A 20,726-nucleotide genomic window follows, 5' to 3' on the forward strand; every position below is an offset into this window, starting at 1 on the left:
TTTTAATATTTACCCAATAAAAAACCCTTTTCCCCCCTTACATAAGGGCTACAATGGGGGTGAAGTGACTTGCCCAAGGTCACAAAGCTAGGCAGTGGCTGAGGCCATATTTGAACCCAGGATCTCCCATCTTTAGGCCTGGCTCTCTATCCACTGAGCCACTCATTGCCACTTACATCGTTGATAAATTTTTAATTTAAAAAACTTATGCTGATAAATCCTTTCTAGAGATCAATATGGAACCAGGCTCAAAGGACCACAAAACTATGCATATACTCTTTGACCAAGGAATATTACTAGTGGGCCTGTGTCCCAAAGAGATCAGAGACAAGGGAAAAGGACTTACTTGTACAAAAATATTTTTAGCAGCTCTATTTGTATAGCAAAAAATTGGAGACTGAAAGGTTGTTCATCATTTGGGGACTGGATAAACAAGTTGTGGTATATGGTTGTAATGGAATACTATTGTGCTATAAGGAACAAAGAACAGGATGAGGTAAGAAAAACCTGGAAGAACTTATATAAACTGATACAAAATGAAATGGACAGAACCAGGAGGACAATGTATAAAGTCATAGAAATATTACACAATGATCAACTAAAGAAGGATTAAACCATTATCAGCAAAGCATGTTTCCAAGATAACCACAAAGGACTCATGATGAAAATGCCATCCACAGACAAAGAAGGAATTGTTGGAGTCTGAGTGCAGACTCATTATATTTCCTTTATGAGATTTCTACTGTATGTGTGATATGTGTCTTCTATCATGACATGAGCAAAATGGAAATAGATATTACATGAAAGTACAGATATAACCTGTATCAGACTTTTTGCTACCTCAAAGACTGGGGTAGAAGGGAGAGAGGAAAAAAATCTGAATTTTAAAATGTCAAAAAATGATTGTCAAAAATTGTTTCTACATTTAACTGAAAAAATGGGGGGAGGATTATGTTACATTTTATTTTGCTTTGAAACAATTAAACTTATTTTTTTTTTGCATTAGCCCCTTGAGACTAAGGTGTGTATCTGCAACCAGGCTATAAAACTGTGAGAAAGCCTAAAGAGTTTAATAAAGAAACATACATTATGTTATATTATATATATATATATATTATACTAAGTATACATTAACAATTTTGTGTCAATATCCTGTACAGTATGGCACAAAGCAGGGTTAATGATGAGAGGAAAATTGTCCCCCTTTGACTAGAAAGGGAACTTCATAAATGACTGACTCTCTTGGTCTTTGTTGCCTAAAGCAGAAATTGAGATTGAGAGAGCACTGACAACCAATCAGCAAAACAAGATTAGAAAGGGAAGAAAGGGTTTTTCAGTTCGAGCTACTTGGAAAACCCTAAATTCAAAAGCAAGAGGAATGAGAAGGCAGTAAGCAAGCTTCTTGGGCATCAAGGTGGCACACTAGAGAGAGTGCCGGGTCTGGAGTCAAGACTCATCCTCCTAAATTCAAATCTGGCCTCAAACACTAGCTAAAGAACCCTGAAAGAATCACTGAACTCTGCCTCAGTTTCCTCATCTGTAAAATGAGCTAGAGAAGAATATGGCAAATTACACAGTATCTTTTGCCAAGAAAACTCCAAATGAGGTCACGAAGAGTTAGACAGGACTGAAATAACTGAACAACAAAAGAGCTCTTCATCACCCTCAAAGAATGCAAGACACATAACCTGAATGAATGACACCTCAAAATACTGAGCAAACTAAACATCACAGAATCTCTGAACTAGAAGGGCCATTAGAGGCCATCCTATGCCTGAGCAAAAATCCACTCTACAAAGGATCTATTAAGTGACAAAGCCTCATCCAGTTGAAGATCTCTTATTGCAGAAGAACTCATTGCCCTCTGGAGGTCTTTGATTAGACTTCTGCACAATTCTAATTGTCAGAAAGTTTTTCCTTCTATAAAGTAAAAATCTTTCTCTGTGTAGCTTTAGCCCATTTTTCCTAGCTTTCTTCAAAGCTCAGCTCAAGCTGTCTCCTACATGAGGCTTTTCCTGACCTCCTCATCCCAAATTACTTTCCTGTCTGTCTCCCTTCCTCCATATTTAGTACATTCTATTGTCTTATCTGGGGTTATGTGGTTTTCCCCAAATTGAATGCAAACCCATTGATGGCAGAAGCTGGTTTTTTGTTTGTTCTTTCTCTTCATATCCCAGGCACCTAGCATACAGATGCTTAATAAAATTTTATAGGCTGGAGGAACAGCTAAATGGCTTGGTGGGTTGCTATGGGTAAGCCTGGAGAGGGTTTCATGAAATGGGCCATCTTATGTGCTTATAAGACAAGGAGGTCTTATGGTACAACTAATAATACCAAAAGGACTGGGTAATAATGATACTGACAGCCTGTCTCTGATCACACCTCCAGAGCCCTTCCTTTATTCTCTCAGTACATCTGTTGCCAAGATTGTGAGACCCCAACTTAATTGCTTAAGCACAGGCTGGATCCAATGCAGCTACACAAAAATAGTCCAGGATATTTTAATGAACTGTAAACTCAACATGAACCAATAGTGTGACAGTCTAACTAGAGCAGAAATATTCTAGAAAGGCCATATCTACAACAACATGGTCCATTCTGGATGCTACTTTTTAGGAAGGATATTGGCAAGTTAGATGCATCCTTATACAGGAGAGAGTTTTAGGTCTGAAAATCAGAAAATCTGAGTCCAGATTTCATCTCTACAACTTTCTATTTGTGTGACCCTGAGCAAGTCATTTACCTCTGAGCAATTTCCCAAGACATATTTACTAAGCAATACAAAGGTTGTAATTTATGTTGGTAAAATTTCCTATATTTGGACTTTTCCACACTGATGAAATTAAAGATTTTTTTTGCTATGTAACAAGCTGGAGCATCTTCAAAGAAGTGGGACCAGAAGGATGTATAATGATCTTCATTGGATTTGGATCTAGACTCAAATCCTGACACTGGCATTTACTACTGGGAACCTTTGATCAAGTCTCTTCAACTGCCTAGCCTTCAGTGTCCTCATCTATAAAATGAAGTGGATGGATTAAATCAATCCAAGAATCATTTATTAAGCACCTGCTAAGTGCCCAGCACCAGAATGAATGCTCTTTGAATTATCTTCCAGCTCTCAATGCATCATCCTACAAAACATTATCTGTTGTTCAGTCATTTTCAGTCTTGTCTGACTCTCTGTGACCTCATTTATGGTCTTCTTGGCAAAGACACTGGAGTAGTTTGCCATTTCCTTCTGCAGCGTGTTTTACAAATGAAGAAACTAAGGCAAGCAGGGTTAAGTGACTTACCCAAGGTCACATAATTATTAAATGTCTGAGGCAGGATACAAACTCACAAAGATGGGTCTTCCTGACTCCAGGTCCAGCATTCTATCCACTGTACCACCTAGCTATGCTAACAAAAGATGATTCTTTGAAGAATTAGGAATGTGTAAGTAGAAAGAAGAGAAGATCTTGACAGACATGATCACATGTCTTCAACTGCTTAAAAGAATGTTTAGTGGGTGGAACAGCGATTATACTTTTTTTTAAAGAGATTGGGTCTCCCTACCTCAGTATAGATGCTACTCATGGGGCTCATCCTATTCTGAATGGCCCAAGATTGATTTGCTCTATTTTTGACTTAGGGCAGTCTTCCCCTCCTTAGTAGCCTCTTAAACTAACCAGCCCCATTCTTAGGAGGCTCATCATAGTAATGTCAGACTTAGCACAGACATCCAATCAGTTTAGCACAATGCAATTCAGAAATCCCAAACTCAAGAGACCCACCAGCCTTAGCCTCCCCAATGGCAGGAATTACAGATATGTGCTACCATGCCTAGCATGTTTATTCTGTTTGGGCCAAGAAAAGCAATAGACTAGAAATTAAAGGAAGGCATAACATAAAGGCTCAATATAAAGGGAAAAAATCATCTTAACAATTAGAGCCACCCTCCCAAAAATGAAATAGGCCCCTTGGGGACAAGTGAATTCTTTCATTGACCATTTGTCAGGTATGATGTAAAAGTTGAGGATGGTATCCCTACTTTAGATGGGGTTTAGATTAAATGACTTCTCAGGTCATTTAGCTTTAAGAGTCTAAGGTTTCATGAATGTAACCCTAGGACCTTGGAGAAAATTGACCATCTTCTAAAGCTTCAGCCTTACAAATCCAACTAAGAGATATGTCTACAAGCATCATCACACCACCATAGGTAAATGAGGCCACCTCGAAGAATTAAATAAAAATATACTGATCAACACATAGAATTCTGCTGACCCATCACAAGTGGAGCATGAGTTTGCCATTGCTTTTCCAGTAGTGGTGATGGTTTTATACTGAGTCATCCACACCCTTTTACCCAGTTCTCTTCCTAATCTGTGAAATGCACATCTGTGAAACAGATGGCTGGCGTTAAGGGTGCATCTGTGGCCGAGGAACAAAAATTTTCCTGTTTCTGCAGCCATCTGGCCTGGATGGGGATTGAATCTCTAATCCTAGCCTCATTAGCACCAGGCTCTAACCAACCAACCTAAACAGCCCTGACATTCTGAAGATCTACTCAACCTCCAAGGGTGGTAGTCTCAATATCGTAATAACTGGGGAACATTCAGGAGGCAGAGATGAGTACCATTTGCAGATATAGGCACTTGAGAAATGCCAGGAAAGCTACCTTCATTGCTCCCAAGGCTTGGAAAGCCACAGCTAATCGGGACGGTGTCAGAGCTGCCAACATTACATTGAATCTTTCGCTCTTGTTCTTAATGGGTGAATAATATTGTCCATCTGGTGCCACGGAACCAAACCTACACAGGAAAAGAGAAGGAAGAGAACACTATGCTTCATGTCATAAGAAAAAATCAGATTGTTAAATATACTCTTCAATGGAACCAACAGTGGCATGTTCTTTCAGGTGAATCCTCCCATCAAAGAGAGAGAGAAGTGGGCAACATGCCACACAGGGATCATTGACATACTCCCTGATGAGATCAATTCAATTCTACAAGCATTTCTTTTAATAGCCACAATGTGCAAAGCATTGTGCTTAGAACTGTGACTATGTATACAGAAATGAAAAACATTCCCTCTGCTGAAGGAACACAATTAGTAAAAAGATAAGTAAATGAAAGAAGAAAAAAGCATCATCAGCTAACTTGATTAATGTTAGTGCTAACAACCAATTAGATTTAGTGATGACTATTGACTTGCTTTAAGGTAATCCACAGAAGATAGAAACTGGTTCCCCTTGACTACGTTTAGAAATGCCTATGGAAGACAGCACTGCTATATCAACAGAAGTCCTACTGAAATAAAATCACAAGTTGTTTGGGATCTACTTCAGGATCTGGCCTTGATGGATCTGCTATCCAACCACTTATGTGCCTGCTAGTCAGTCATTCTGTGCACCAAAACTGCATTCTTGACCCTGGTCTACCCTGCTCCATGCTGACTTCATCGGTGGTCATGATGCCTAGGAGGGCAGTTCTTGGTTTTCATCTCGGGAGTTGGCTTTCCTCATCAAATTCAGTTGTATAGATAACTGACATTCTACTTCATCTCTCTGAGATACAAGAAACACATGTCCTCTTTTCTAATTCACCTATCTAGCACCTCATCCAGTGTTGATATCTCTCCTTAGCTCCCTAAGGAAAAGAGGCAGAACTTCTGGATATTGTCTGGGCCACCTATCATCTCACTAAAGGCTAGGGAAGAAACAGAATTATTGCTGCTTTCCTTCCTTTTCCATCCTAGAAAAGTATGATCCACCTCTGCTGATAAGAAATGAGTCCCAAATGCCCAACCTCCATTTATATTAGATTGTTCCTGATGTTGCCTTTCCAATGCCATCTAAAAGCATACTTACCATCGCTATCATTATTCATGAACTTGCCTTTTAAAATAATCTCAAAAAGTAAAAACTGTTACCCACTACCCAACTATTCCTAAATAGAAAGAAAAGCATTGCCTCTGGAGAGGAGTCCAAAAGAGGACCAGGTTTGACCCTTACCACCAGTTAAGATAGTTGGTAGTATCGCACTGGGTTTGGAGTCAGAAAGTCCTGAGTTAAAATCTGGCCTCAGGGACGTATTAGCTGTGTGACTCTGGACAAGTCACAGCCTCTGTCTCAATTTCCTCAGCTGTAAAATGGGAATATAAATAACACTTATTTCCAGGGTTATAGTGAGGATCAAATGAGATCACATTGGTAAAATGCTCAGCATGGCATCTGACACATTTTTTTTTTTATCCTGGGACTCCATTCTAGGAGCATAGGGCCACAACCAGTAGGCAATGGGTCGCTCAGGGTCACCCAGCTGGGAAGTGTCTGAGCCCGGATTTGAACCTAGGACCTTTCGTCTCTAGGCCTGGCTCTCAATCCACTGAGCTAGCCCAGCTGCCCCTACTTTGGGTTGCAGTTTCTTTAGCAGATGTAGTTTTTACAGGGTGGGGTTGCTAGCCCCACGCCCAACCCTCCTCCTTTTTCATCCGGGCTAGGGACCGTCCTTGGCCCAGGAGTGGTAAGGGTGGCATCTGACACATAGTGGGCACTTATTCCTTCTCTTCCCCACTAAAGAGTACTACCTGTGTGAACTTGGACCTAACAGCCCCCCACTTCACCCCGTCCTATCCCCAGCCTCAGATTCATCTGGAAAAATTAGGGGGAATGAATGAAATAAATGAATAATGGAATGAATGGTCATTTATTAAAGTCTTAAATTAAATCAACAACAACAACAACAAGGACAACAACAGTTCCTGCCCTCAAGGGACTTATAGTTTAATAAAGGAGAAAATACAATAAGGGAGTGGTGGCCAAGGATGGAGAACGGAGTCATGGAGTAATGGAGAGAAATGCCCTTTCTAGAACCCCGGGTAGTATTGTTTGGATCACAGGTTTGTTTTTGCTGTGGTTTTTAGTGAATTGGGGTGAAAGTGAGGAAGAGTGGCAAGGAAAATGCCCCCTGCAGTTCTACTTAGAATCCCAAGAATCAACCAGCCACAGAAGCCCCAAACTTTTTGAGACTAAGGGCAGCCGAGTAGAATTTGGGGGAACAATTCACTTTATATGCACAGTGAACTTAATGAGATGAAGAAGGGTTACTCACTTATCCAGTAGGTTCTCCCTTGGAATTCGAACCTTGTCAAATATTAAAATCCCATTATCCACACCATGTAAGCCTACAGAGCAAACAGAAACACAAGCAAATGAACTGGGGGAGCATAAAGAAAAATCCACGTTCTAATCACCAAATCTGCCTCCTATGCTTCCCACGTGCCAAGCGTTGAACTCCAAATATACGGCAGCGGTGGCGGCTGCGGCATTCAGGGGCGCTTAACCAAAGATGTCTATATTACTTCCAGAGACTAGGGTTTGGGTTTTTTTTTTTTTTCCTAAGCAAGATTATTTACCAGAGCTATGTTTGTTTCCTATAACACAGCCGGGCAGCTCCCTGACAAGGCAGGGGGGGAAAATCATGTTCTGCCTCAGATCTAACATGCCCAGGGATGGTGGGGGGTGGGGGCGGGGGGAATCAGGGGAGGAAAAAGACCTTATCTGCTTGAGCAGTTAGCAATGGTCAAGAAAAGGAGATTCGATTTAAGTTCTAGTTGAATGAAAGAATACAAGGATGCATATATAAGCCTCAGGAAAGCCAATTTGGGCTCTTCAACAATAGCGTAACTCAAATTTCTCTTCCCTCACCACAAATGTCCCCACCCCCATCGCAGCCCCCAGCACACCTGGTTGACTTGAAGGCAGCTGCCTTGGAAAGGAGGCAGCCTCAGCGGCTGCAGAGGCAGCTGCCGGGAGCCTCGCTACCCACTATCCAAAGTGAGGGTGCCTCGCTCAGCAGCGGCACTGCCAAAATCTGCAAAGTTCATCTCTGAGTTTCTCATGAGAGGCTGTCACCAACCCACCCTACCCCACCCCCAAGGTTTTACTTATGCCCAAAACACAGTTCCTAACTCATCTTGGAGCCAAGTCGTCTGTTTTTGCAAGCTTAAGCTATGAGTTTAAGCTGGAAAAGTACCTTTCTTTATTCAGAAAGGGACCCTGTTGGTGAAGACAGGCACTTCTTTTTGGTGCCTGAGAAAAATGGCTTTCTAGAATTTTTACAGTCTCATTTGGCATCCCTCCACAGGGCTCGGACCCAAGCCTCTGCCCGGTAGGTACAAAGTCTGATATACTTAAAGCAGTTGCCGGAGTTCCCCGGAATCTCTAGCACAATCTCAGATAGCAAATTAAGCACTTAGGGAACACGGATTTTAAAATCTTCCACACCTATGTACAGAGTAGGTCAGCTAAAGTACTCTAGTGTATATCGAGGAAGAAAAAAAAGCCCTCCAAGTGCCCGACTTCATTTATATTACAACAGAGAAATACTTAGTGGTACCAAAGGCAATTAATGAAACTCCATCACCCCCGCTCCAGCATCTATTTCCTGTCCTAGAGTAGACGAAGTGCTGGACTTGGAAATCGAGAGAACCTGGTTCAGTCGTGGCTTCTCGCATTTGTCGTATCACCCCTTACAAGTCACTTAATTCCTCAATCTCAGTTTCTTCATTTATAAAACATTTTACATTAATTATTTTATGTTTCCCAATTTATCAATTTTCCTGCTCTTTCCCAGAGAGCCATCCCTTATAACAAAGAAGAGAAAAAACCAGTTCGGCAAAAATTTATTGAAAAAATGTGACGTTAAATTTAGTATTCTACACCCATAGTCCCCTACTTGTGCGAAGAAGTGGCAAGAGTCAGGGAGATAACTTTTACTTTTTCTTTGGGGTTAAGTGTGGTCATCATTTTATAGCCTTTGATTTTGATAAGTGACTACTTGTTTTTTTCTCTTAAAAATTAAACTTTATATTTATATATATATACATATGTGTGTGTGTGTGTGTGTGTGTGTGTGTGTGTGTGTATCTCACAGATTTAAAACTGGGGAGGAGCTTAGAGGTTTTCTAGTCCAACCCATTCATTTCACAGATGAGGATACTATGGCTCAGAGAATTTCAGTGACTTGTCCAGGATTACACAGTAAAGTGTCAGAGGTAGGAACAGAACCCAGATCTTCCTGACTCCAGATTTAGCACTCTATCAGCTATACTCAGCTCCCTCCATAGTGATAGCACCTGTAGCTTTTATTTTATGGGGTTGGTGTGAGACTCAAATGAAATAAATCATGAAAAGTGTTTTACAAATCTTATATTACTTTTATTATGTTTTACTTTCTCCTCTCTTTCTTTTTCTTTCCCCTTCCCTCCCAGCCACCACCACCACTGAGATCTGCCAGTGGCATCCAATGGTCCCCATGAGCCTTGCTGAATCCTATTCAACAAGTATTCACTTAATATATGTATATGTATGCCTATATGTATTATGTATATACCTTTGAGGGGACTTGACTAAATGTTTATTACAGTTTATAACTGATTTTTGCAAGCTTAAGCTACAAGTTTAAGCTGGAAAAGTACCTTCCTTTATTCAGAGAAGGGCCCTGTAAACTAGGACAAATACTAATTTTGGTGCCTGAGGAAAAAATGAGACCAGGCTTTCATTTGGCATCCCTGAATTTTCAATTGGTAGACAATAGGGTGGGGAGGTGGGGATGACAAGGGAGGGCAAATTTTTGTTCATTGAAAAAAATAAAGTTTACATTTTAAGAGAAAAAAATTAAGTAGTCACTTATCAAAATCAAAGGCTATAAAATGATAACCACACTTAACCCAAAAGAAGAGGTAAAAGTCATCTCCCCTACTCTTGCTACTTCTTTGCAAAAGTAGGGGACTATGGGCGTGGAATACTAAATTTAATGTCAATTTTTTGGGCCAAACTGGTTTTTTCTCTTCTTTGTTATAAGGGATGGCTCTCTGGGAAAGAGTGGGAAAATTGACAAATTGAGAGACATAAAATAAGTAATATAAAAACAAAAATAGCAATAAAATTTTCTTTTCTTAAAAAAAAAAGCAATTCTTTACTGAGCATCTCTTATATACACAGCACCATGCTGGGTCTGTAGGGAACCTAAGACAGATGTAAGAAACATTTTCACACACACATAAGTTAACTGAACAAAAATCTACTAACCTCTAATACTAAGAAGTGATTTAGGGGCAAGGATGCCAAAGAACTAGCAATAACATGAGTAACTGGAATTTTCTAAAGTTTCTATATCCACATAAAGAATTCTCACCACCCCATTCAGCTTCCTTTTATGCATTATCTTCCCCTATTAGAATATAAGATCCATGAGAGAAGGGACTTGCTTTTTCTATTTATATCCCCACTGCTTATTAGGCACATAGAAAATACTCAATAAATTCCTGTTGACTTGAAGTACTTGGAGAATAAGTTAATGAGAAACTTAATCAATAAATATTTATTTAGTTGTGTGACCCTGGGCAAGTCACTTAATCCCAATTATCTAGCCCTTGCCAATATTCCTTCTTAGAATTGGCACTAAGATAGAAGGTAAAGGTTTGGGGTTTTTTTTTAAGGCATTTATTAAAGACCTTCTCTGCACAATTCAAGTTTTCATTTGTTTTGTTTTTAGTCATTTCTATCAATGACTGAAGGTTTTATTTTTGTTTTCTTCTTCAGAGCCTGGAAGAGAAGTCCCTGGGAGCCACATGGGCAGGGAGAGAAGCTGCTTAAAGCCTCACCTTCTTTGTGTAACATGTCAATCGCTGTCACTCCAGGATACAGGCTTCCATTTTCATCTCTGACGGGAACAATGAAGCAATGGGGGCCTAAAGGGGTCAGAGAAATGGGGAGATTCCTGAAATGTAGGTTTCCAAAGGGGGAAAAAATGAAGCCACATCCATAAATGGAGACTTGAGATGAATTACAGAATCATTAACAGGCCCCTAAGTTCACACAGCTGTATGACTCTGAACTGTAGGAAGGTCAAAATAATAGTCTGTAACAGAGGTTCTTAAGCTGGGGTCCATGGATCTGTAGATACATTTTAGGGAACCATGAACTTTTAAAAAAATACTTCATAACTACTTCAATTATCATTGTTCTCCTTAGTAATCACATTTATTTTATTTTGTGCTTTAAAAAATATTATTCGGAGGCTGTTACCAAACTGTCAAAGGTTAAGAAACTCTAGTCTGCAATCTCCAAAGCAAATAAACTTAACCCCCATTCCCTAGCCCTTACTGCTATTCTGCCTTAGAACCAATACCCAGTATTGATTCTAAAACTGATGGTAAGGGTTTAAAAAAAAAGAGCAAATGAATATTTGTGACTCTAAAACATAAGAATAAGTTGTACTGTTTGTCACTTCTTTTAAGGCAAATGATACTGCAATTATATAGCACTTTAAAGTTTGAAAAGCACATTAAAAATATCTCATTTCATCTTCACAGCCATCCTGGAAGGTATCATTATCCCCATTTTTCAGATAAAGAAACTAAGCCAAGCTGAGATAAAATGACTTCTCCAAGGTGTCACATGGCTACTCAGTGTTTAAGGTCAAATTTTAACTCAAGTCCTTCTGACCTGAGATCCAGAGTTCTATCCACTGCACCACCAAACTGCCTAGAAAGAAGAGTAGATAAAGATTTCAAAGCATATTTGTAAGGCTGATGGATGCCTCACTGGACATATACTAAAACTTCAACCATCATTATATTGTTATTTCAGCAAGGAAGTATATGACAGTGTGGAAAAACATGGAATTTGGAATTAGGGGGGGCAGATTTCCAGTCCTTAGCCATGATACCACCTCTTGTTCTTGAACAAATCTCTTCATCTCATCCTGATTGCTCAAATGTAAAGATGGAAGAATAAAACTCTTACTATGTTCCCAGAGCTTAGTTCGGTGCCAGCACATAGTAGGTACTTAATAAAGGTTTACCGAATGCTTATGGATGTTGCGGGATAGACTTAATCATGGGGTTCAAATGAATTAACGTCTATGAAAAGTACTACCATCAAGAAGCATGATACAGGGTGTCCTCAGTGTCTTTCTATTAAAGCACATTCACCGCTTTTATCATTAAAATTTAAACTAGCCTTTTGGGAGCCCCCCAATAAATGTAAAGTGCTCTCTGGAGCTGGGGGAGCAACACAAACCTTGAGATCTTCCATTTATGATGAGCTGGGCAAAGACAGCGGCATAATGCCCTTCCATGGCATTCCCAATGTACATCTTCTCAGCATTTTCACAAGGAGTGTCAATGATAAACTCCTACACAGAAACAGAAGACAAAGGAGTCATTGTTTTCTTTATTCGTTTCACTTCAAGCAAGCAAACACAGAGAAAGCATCTGGTGCTGTAAATGCCTGGCAGGGAGGATGCGAATACCAAAGGGAAACAGTCCCTGCCCTCCTGGAGCTTAGCATCTAAGGGGAAAAAGGACAAGTGCCCAAAGGACTAGGCTACTGTGGGAGATCAGTGCAAATGGGAAAAAGTAAGCCTGTGAGTGATTTAAGGGGAGAAAGATTACTTTCACCGGCTGGACAGGCATGTAAGCCTTCAAGGAGGAAGTAGCCTTTGAACTGGACCTTGAAGTAAATAAATGAAAGACTTTAACGGAGTTGGGGTGGAGGGATCTGTTCTTGCAAGTGGGATCAATAGAAGCAAAGGGTTGGAGTTCAGGAATAAGGAAGAGAGTAGTTTGATTTGGCTTGAAGGTAGCCTAAAGCAGAGGGTTTGGGGGACATTAAGTGGCTCAGTAAATAGAGGGTCAGGCCTGGAGTCAGGAGAATTTGGGTTCAAATCTAGCTTCAGACATTTCCTGGTTCTGTGACCCTGGGCAAGTCACTTAACCTCAATTACCTAAATTGGAACCAATACTTGGTATCATCTAAATTGGAACAAATACTTGGTATCATCTGAAAGACAGAGGCTAAAGATTAAAAAAAAAATTTTTTTAAATAAAGGGAAGCTAAGTGACTCAGTGGATAGAAAGCCATGTCTAGAGATGGGAGGTCCTGGGTTCAAATGTGACTTCAGATACATCCTAACTCTGTGACCTTAGACAAGTCACTTAATCCCCATTGCATAGCCCTTGCCACTTTTCTGCCAATACTTAAATAGTATTGATTACAAGACAGAAAATAAGGGTTTTAAAATTTATATTTAGTATAATACATAAAATATATAATTATATTTTGTAAATAATACTATTTTAATATAAATATAAAATAGAGGTATCAAACCCTCAGTCTACAGGCAGCACTGTAGCCCCCAAAACCAGAACTAAATTGAGAAGTAACTGAGAAATAATTAACAAAATAGAACCATAATAAAACATAGATAATATTAATGTGTTGCTTTCTAAGCCAAGTCTGATACCAGCAGACCACAAGAAGGGGAAGTATAGCATCGGATAAGGTAGGAATGAGATTTTGGAAAGTCCTGAATGAGAATTGATTTTATATCTTATTTATCAGATAATGGGGAACTACTGAAAATTTTTGAGTCAAGGAGTAACATGATCATAGATGTCTAAGACAGTGATTTGAAAGATAGATTGAAGAGATGAGAGGATCAAAGATTTAGAGTTGAAAGGAATCTTAGAGGCCATCAAATCCAATGTCCCCATTTTATAAGTGGGGAGTCTGAGGGAACAGAAAAGTTAAGTAACCGCCCAGTCACACAACTTGTATCTGAGCGGGGATTCACACCCAATTCTTACTGACTCCAAGTCCAATGCCTTATCTGCTATGCAATGCTGCCTCCCTTGACAAACCAGAGGAAGGAATACCAATCAGAAGGTTATTTACAGTGTCCTGAACAAAAACTGGATGATCTCAGTATCAGGTGCCTTCCTGCCTTCAGAGTCCATCATTCAATGATTAAGATCTACAATTATATTTTAGGACTAACTGCTCATTCCCATGACTTGCAGAGTCAATATCAGTTCAGTTATCATTTCGGTTCCCCGACTGGCAATTTGAGACAGTGAAAAAAAGCACTTATTAGGTATCCGGGGGGTGAGGGTGGGGAGGGGCAGCTGGGTAGCTCAGTGGATTGACAGCCAGGTCCAGAGACCCAGGTCCCGGGTTCAAATCTGGCCTCAGACACTTCCTAGCTATATGACCCTGGGCAAGTCACCCCATTGCCTAGCCCTTACCAACCTCTGCCTTAGAATCAATACTCAGTATTAATTCTAAGATAGAAGGCAAAGGTTAAAAAAAAAAAAAAAAGAATCCAAAAACCTAGATTCAAATCCTATTGCTGCTACTTCCAAGTGAATGACTATGGGAAAGTCATTTAACTTTTTGGGCCTCAATTTCCTCATCTGTTAAATTAAAGGGTTAAACTAGATGACCTCTAAGCTTCCTTTGAGCTCTAAATCTCTGCTCCTCTGATAGATTTGTATCCTGAGAAGGACTGGAGGCTTTTTTTTAAATCTTAACAATCTGAAAAATTCATCCTAATTAAGCATTTCAAACACAGTTTTCAAGTATTTACATCCTTAAAGTTAGTAAGAGGCAACCAGGTAGCTTGGTGGATAAGAGACAGGTCTAGAGACAGGAGATCCTGGGCTTAAATCAGACCTCAGATACTTCCTAGCTGTGTGATCTTGGGCAAGTCACTTAATTGCAATTGCCTAGCCCTTACTGCTCTTCTGCCTTGGAACGGATACTTACTATCAATTCTAAGATGGAAGGTAATGGTTAAAATATAATAAAAAGTCACTAATGAGCATCAAGGTGCTCCTGCATCTCTTTTTTCTATCATTTTCTCAGAAAGAAGACAATTGGGGTTAGAACTAGCCTGAGGTCTAAGCTAATGCTTTGCAGCTCAGATGAGCTTAGCTATAATGTTGAAATCAGATTGTGTTGGGAATGATCAAATTTTGTTCCTCAATCCACCATTTCATACCAACACAAGTAGATTTTTAAAAAATAATAATAATATGCTCTTCTGTCTTAGAATCAATACAAAGTATTGATTCTAAGACAGAAGGTAAGGGTTTAAAATAATAATAATAATTATCATTATTATTATATATGACCACAAGATCTCTAAACGTCTTACTCTACAAGTCATCTTTTCTTTTCACATACTCCCTACATCCAGAAAAATCAAGGAAAAGGAGTCTCCCCAATGACTAGGGACCATTTAGTTAGTAGCCACTGAGTCCACTTGGGGAGACATTTATATATTGATCTGTTCTCCCACCACGTACAGTCCCTTCCCTGCCCATTTTCTGTTCTCTGCTGTCTCCTGCCTAACCTCGCCCCACTACTAAGGGTCATACCTCCCCGCTCTGTGACCTGGGGTCCCGATAATTTGAGACATTCAGCCTTTTAATCAAAGACCAACACTGTCTAAAACTATGTAAGCTTTACTCTTGGCCAGATGAAGAATTAGCTACTAGACAACATTACTCACTTCCCACCACTGCCTAAAACCTTGGAGCTTACAATTTCCATCTTTATAAAAAGAGACTTTATTTGCTCTTGGATGAATGTTTCACAACCTGTCTCTCAGTTTTCTTGACCAATTAAAATAACAATAAATGGTTCAGAAGAGAAAAAAAGCTTGGGACATGCAAGCCTCTAAGTAGAAACACTTGTAAAAGAAACTCATTCAATTCTGGATAAAAATCATGAATGGACTACTACTAGGTTTTTCTCCCTAAAGCTGCCTTCTTCTCTTCCTCCTAAAAATTATACTTCAGATATTTATCTAAATGAATATTGTATCATCCTCTAAACCCACAGAATAGGAGAAACTCCTTGGCATCAGTCTCATCTTTGTTTTTGCCATTGTATTCCCAGGATCTTGCTTGTAATAAGGGCTCAGTAAATGTGGGTCAAACTGGCTTTGAATTGAATTCACTGCAGGCTAAGAAGAACCTTGTTGGGTCACAATCAATCCACAAATATTTATTAGATGCCTTCTATGTACCAGGCATATGTTCAAGGCACTGGGGACACAAGTGAAAGAGAAAGAAAAAATCTCTACTTAGAAGAGTGTAAACTTCTAATGGGGGAGGCAACAAGTATATGTAAAAATAACTAAAGAAATATAAAGTGAAGGAATAAAAAGGAGCTAAAGGCAAGGCAGTTTGGGAAAGAGGAAACTAGTAGTTGGAAGGTCTGTAAAGGATTCAGGAGGAAAGTAGTACTTGAGTTGCATATTGAAGGAAAACAGGGTTTCTATAAGGTGGTGGAAAGAAAGAAAAGAGTAAATTCCAGGCATGAGGATTGAGCACTTCAAAGGCACAACATGGGAGTTGAACAAAGAGAAGGCCAAGTTGGGTAAATAACATCCAAAAGAGCTGGACAAGTAGTTTGGGGTCAACTTTAAACACTAATGAGAATTTCTTTTTTTTTAAACCCTTGCCTTCCATTTTAGAATCAAGATATGTAATAGTTCTAAGGCAAAAGAGTGGCAAGGGCTGGAAAATGGGGGTAAAGTGGTTTGCTCAGGGTCACACATTTGAACCCAGGACTTCCTGTCTCCAGGTCCACTGTCTATCCATCTAGCTGCCCTCATGAGAAGAATTTCTGTTTTCTCCTAGAGCCCATAGGGAGTTGCTTGTGTTGGTTGTATTATAGGGGAGTCACAGAGTCAGAAGTGAGGCAAATGAAAATTTATAAGGTACTTAGCGACCAGCTAAAATATGGCACTGACTTTGGACCCTCTTCAAGATCTCTTTGCCTCCTTTTCATGCTCCTGTGACACCAGGATAAGATCAGATCATCAATGATAAGTGCTCTCCTCTTTTATCCCCTTCCTCTTTGCATTCGGCCATGGTTCAGTCACCTGGATGACTCCTGCAATGTGAGCTAACTGGACCTTGTATCTGGAATGAAACAGCGTGTTCTTGCTGGCTCAAAACACGGCAGGCCATTTGGGCTGGGGCAGGGAGTCCAGGGAAAGCTGACAGGCTCCTAAGCGTGGTGAGCTAATCCCTTTCAATTTAACTGAGATTGACTATATTGAAGATCTGGCTGAACTAGACCAACATGCTATTGATCACACCAAGATTATCTCAGATTTCAGATTCTAAAAGTATATAGACTACACTTTCCCTCTGGCCAAGAAATACAGTCCTGGGGCCTAAGAAAACATTCACTGACACATGTTTGCACAGGGAAACTTTTAACATATGCAAGACCTTTTTAGAACCAGAAACGGACAAGCTGAATCTTTTTTTTTTTCTTCAAAGAACTCTGGAGAGGAGGACATTGTTTTATCAAGTCAACAAGTACTTCTCAACTGGAGGTGTGACTTTAAGCTGGGTGCAGTTTTATAATAAAAGTCCATTTTTTTAAAAAAATAGTCCCTGTGGAATATTCCTTTCTGGTGGAAATAACAATAATACTACCACCAAAAGCCCAGACTTGACAGTGCAGACCCAGTGCGGGGTGGGAGAAAACTCCTAAACATCTGATATACCCTGGGAAAGAAGGCTGGAGACTTCTGGCCCAGCCGTAGCTTTGGAAAGTCTTTGGAGAGGCCAAAATGCAAGCATTATGGCTGTATCTAAATAATGTATACCATGTGTGCCTGCTCTTATTATTAATTATTTGTAGCAAGCCAACAAAATGGTCAACACAGTACCAGACCCAAAAAAAGACAGCCTTGGCCAAAGGCTTTATAGATTCATTTACCTTCTCTGCCCAATCTCTCCAGTTTTAGCTTTTCAAATAAAACTTTCTTCCCTGTGGATCACCTCCGCCCCACCCCCAGCTCCCAAAGTGAGTAAATAAATAAATTAATAAAACAAACCTAAAGGAACCAGTAACCAGAGCATGTAAAAGATTTCAATAGGGCTCAAGGGAAAGAAGGCTCATTTGATATGATATGCTCCAACGTTTTAAAAGGAAAATGAAGAGGAAAACACAAAAACCAGTGAAGGGAAAAATTCATTGCCTGTAATGTCAGTTCTCAAGGGCTTGTGTTGATGATGGATTTGTACTCTGTCTGGCTCCCATGGGGAGTGGATGGGGAGTTCACCGGGACCTCATCAGTATTAATATTCTGAGTGCTAAACTCCCTTATCAGAAAGTGCCATCTGCTAATGCAAACCAGGTAGCAGGATCGGTTCTGCTATTTGGGGATCATGGGACCCAAGTACCGAAAAAAGGGGAAAACAGCCGTAAGGAAGATTCTAATTTTTAAAAAGCGTAAAATAAAGTGCTTTTTTTAAAGTAAAGAAATCACATGCAATGATTATAATAATGCAAATGAAAAGCATTGTAAAGGCAGCTAAACTCAAATTATAGGCAATGGCCAATACTGGTTGTAGAAAACATATCATTTAACTCTTCCCTCTCCTTGGCAAACAAGTGAAGGATTATGGATGCAAAATATCACATACACTTTCGGATGGGACTACTACTCTTTATTTTCTGTATGTCAGAGGCAGAGGGGAAAGTCATATTGGGAAATGTCAATATAAAGAGAAAAAGCAGCTGGGTAGCTCAGTGGATTGAGAGCCAGGCCTAGAGACGGGAGGTCCTAGGTTCAAATCTGACCTCAGACACTTCCCAGCTGTGTGACCCTGGCCAAGACACTTGACCCCCCATTGCCTACCCTTACTACTCTTCCACCAAGGAGCCTGTACACAGTATTGACTTCAAGATGGAAGGTAAGGGTTTAAAGAGAGAGAGACAGACAGACAGACAGACAGAGAGAGACAGAGAGACAGAGACAGAGAGACAGAGAGAGAGAAATATCCAAAAAACATTTTCAAGAAAATTAAGTCCATGTTACATTCCTAAAAATAAAAGGAAGTCAAGTCTAAGGGTACTTACTGTAAGGGAAGGAAGATAGTATGGCCCCCCTACACACGGAAGCCACACAGCTGGGTAGTGCAGTGCTGTGCCTAGAGACAGGACTGTGTTCAAATCCCACCTCAGATACTTAAAGCTATGGGGCCTTGGTCAAGTCACTTCACCTCTACCTGCCTTACTTCCTCAGCTGTAAAATGAGAATAACAGCACCTGCTCCTCAGAGTCATCATGAAGATCAAATAAGATAATCTTTGTAAAGCACTTAGAATAATATCTGGGATATTGTAGATGCTCTAGAAATACTTATTGCCTTTCTTTCCCCTTCCATCAGCGCCGCACAGAAAATAAAAAGCCTATAAGATACCTGTAGGGAAAGTTTTGTCTGGTAGCCCTTGCTAATGTTTATTGTCTTGTAGGTCTTAGGGTGAAGTGCAGAGAAATGTTCAATTGTGATACACCCAATATCTAGATGGTAATTGTTCTGTTTATGATGTGCCTACCCAAGCATTTCTGGGACAAAATTAACCTAGATATACAAAAGATTTCCATCTATAAAATAAGAGCTTTGGACAGAAGGCAGATTATGATGGAATTAGAACTGGAAGGGATCTTAGAGATCATCTAGTCCAATTTCCCCATCTTATAAATGAGAAAATAGACTCTACTCTGAACTCTGTCACTCATTAGCTTGTGACCTAGAACAAGTCATTGCCAATGAAGACTGGACTTTGGTTTCTTGGTCTATAAAATGGTGGAGAGGGACAAAGAAAGAAAGATGAGATGATCGAAGAATCTCAAAATAGGAAGGGGCCCTCAGAAGCCACTCAGTCCACGCCAAAGCTCATGGATAATGGCCTTTTCCTAACATACCCATTAAGTGTTCATTTGGCCTTCACTGGAAGGCTTCTGAAGGGAAACCTACTGCCTCCCAAGAGAGCACACTCCCAACAGCCAGTGCTGAATAAGAGTGGAGATTTGTCCTTAGATCAACCTTAAATCTGCTTTTCATCAACTACCATCCATTATTCCTTGACTCGCCCTCCAAGGCTAAGCAGAACAAGAATAATTCCTCTTCCATGGGACAACCCTCCAAAAACTTGAAGATAGCTACCATGTCCTCCTTCATTTCCTCTTCTCCAAGCTAAACAGCCCGATTTCCTTTGGCCAATCCTTGATGGTGACCTCTAATGGTCCTCCCAGCTCTGTGATTTTTTTTGCTTCTCTGTTTACCTTTGCAGAATAAGACCAGAGAGATTTCTTCTTGACAGCCAAGTTAATTGCTTAGCAACTCAAGGGAGGAGAATCTGGCCAAATACATTATACCACTTACAGTTTCTTTTTTCCCTGAATAGGAACCCCCTCCTGCTAAAGAAGACAGTGAAATGCCTCGGGGAAGGCACCAGTCATTACACATACCAATCACACAGCCCAATCTGCATATGCTAGAGTGACAGGTGAACCTGGAGTTAATCTAAAGCCACAGAACACACACACACACACACACACACACACACACACACACACACACACACACCAGGCTTCCTTCTTGGGTCCCTACTCAGACTGATGGGATTTTTCAAAATTACAAAACAAAGCCACAGAATCATTACCTGAGCGGTGAGATCAAAAGTCGCTTCTGTCTGTATGCCCCTCACATTGCTACCGTGACCCCGCTCGGTCATCGCAAACATCCCTGTGTATTTCTGCTCCTGTGTTTGATGAAAAAGAAAATATATTCCTATTATGCAATCATAGCTTTAGATACAGAAGGACTTCAGAAGTCACTGTTTTTATTTTTGCAAATGAGGAAACTGAGACATATAGGGAGGTTTTTAAGTGACTTGCCCCTCATAGAGAGGTTGGGACTTGAACTCAGGTCCTCTGGCTCCAAAGCCAATGGTTTTTCCTCTGTACCACTAGGCACTGAGATCTTTACTCCACCTTAGTAGCTTTATAGCATCTGAAAATCCTGTAAAGTCAATCCAATCATAGGATGCCAGTTTTCTTTCTTATTTTTTTTTAAGTT

At 40.1% G+C, this 20,726-nt stretch overlaps 1 protein-coding gene across 1 annotated transcript in view; it reads right to left on the bottom strand.

Annotated features, from left to right (window-relative positions):
* The window catches only part of ACOXL (acyl-CoA oxidase like), a 511,038-nt gene that overhangs the window by 481,936 nt on the left and 8,376 nt on the right, over nucleotides 1-20,726 (bottom strand). The window contains exons 3-7 of the mRNA XM_044659510.1: nucleotides 20,311-20,409; nucleotides 12,071-12,185; nucleotides 10,651-10,737; nucleotides 7,095-7,167; nucleotides 4,661-4,793 (exon numbers count right to left, since the gene is read on the bottom strand). Of these exons, the coding sequence (XP_044515445.1) occupies nucleotides 4,661-4,793; nucleotides 7,095-7,167; nucleotides 10,651-10,737; nucleotides 12,071-12,185; nucleotides 20,311-20,409 (507 nt within the window). The remainder of the gene's footprint in view (nucleotides 1-4,660; nucleotides 4,794-7,094; nucleotides 7,168-10,650; nucleotides 10,738-12,070; nucleotides 12,186-20,310; nucleotides 20,410-20,726) is intronic.

Source organism: Gracilinanus agilis, chromosome 2 (genome assembly GCF_016433145.1).
Source record: "Gracilinanus agilis isolate LMUSP501 chromosome 2, AgileGrace, whole genome shotgun sequence".
In the NCBI taxonomy this organism is placed as follows: Eukaryota; Metazoa; Chordata; class Mammalia; order Didelphimorphia; family Didelphidae; genus Gracilinanus; species Gracilinanus agilis.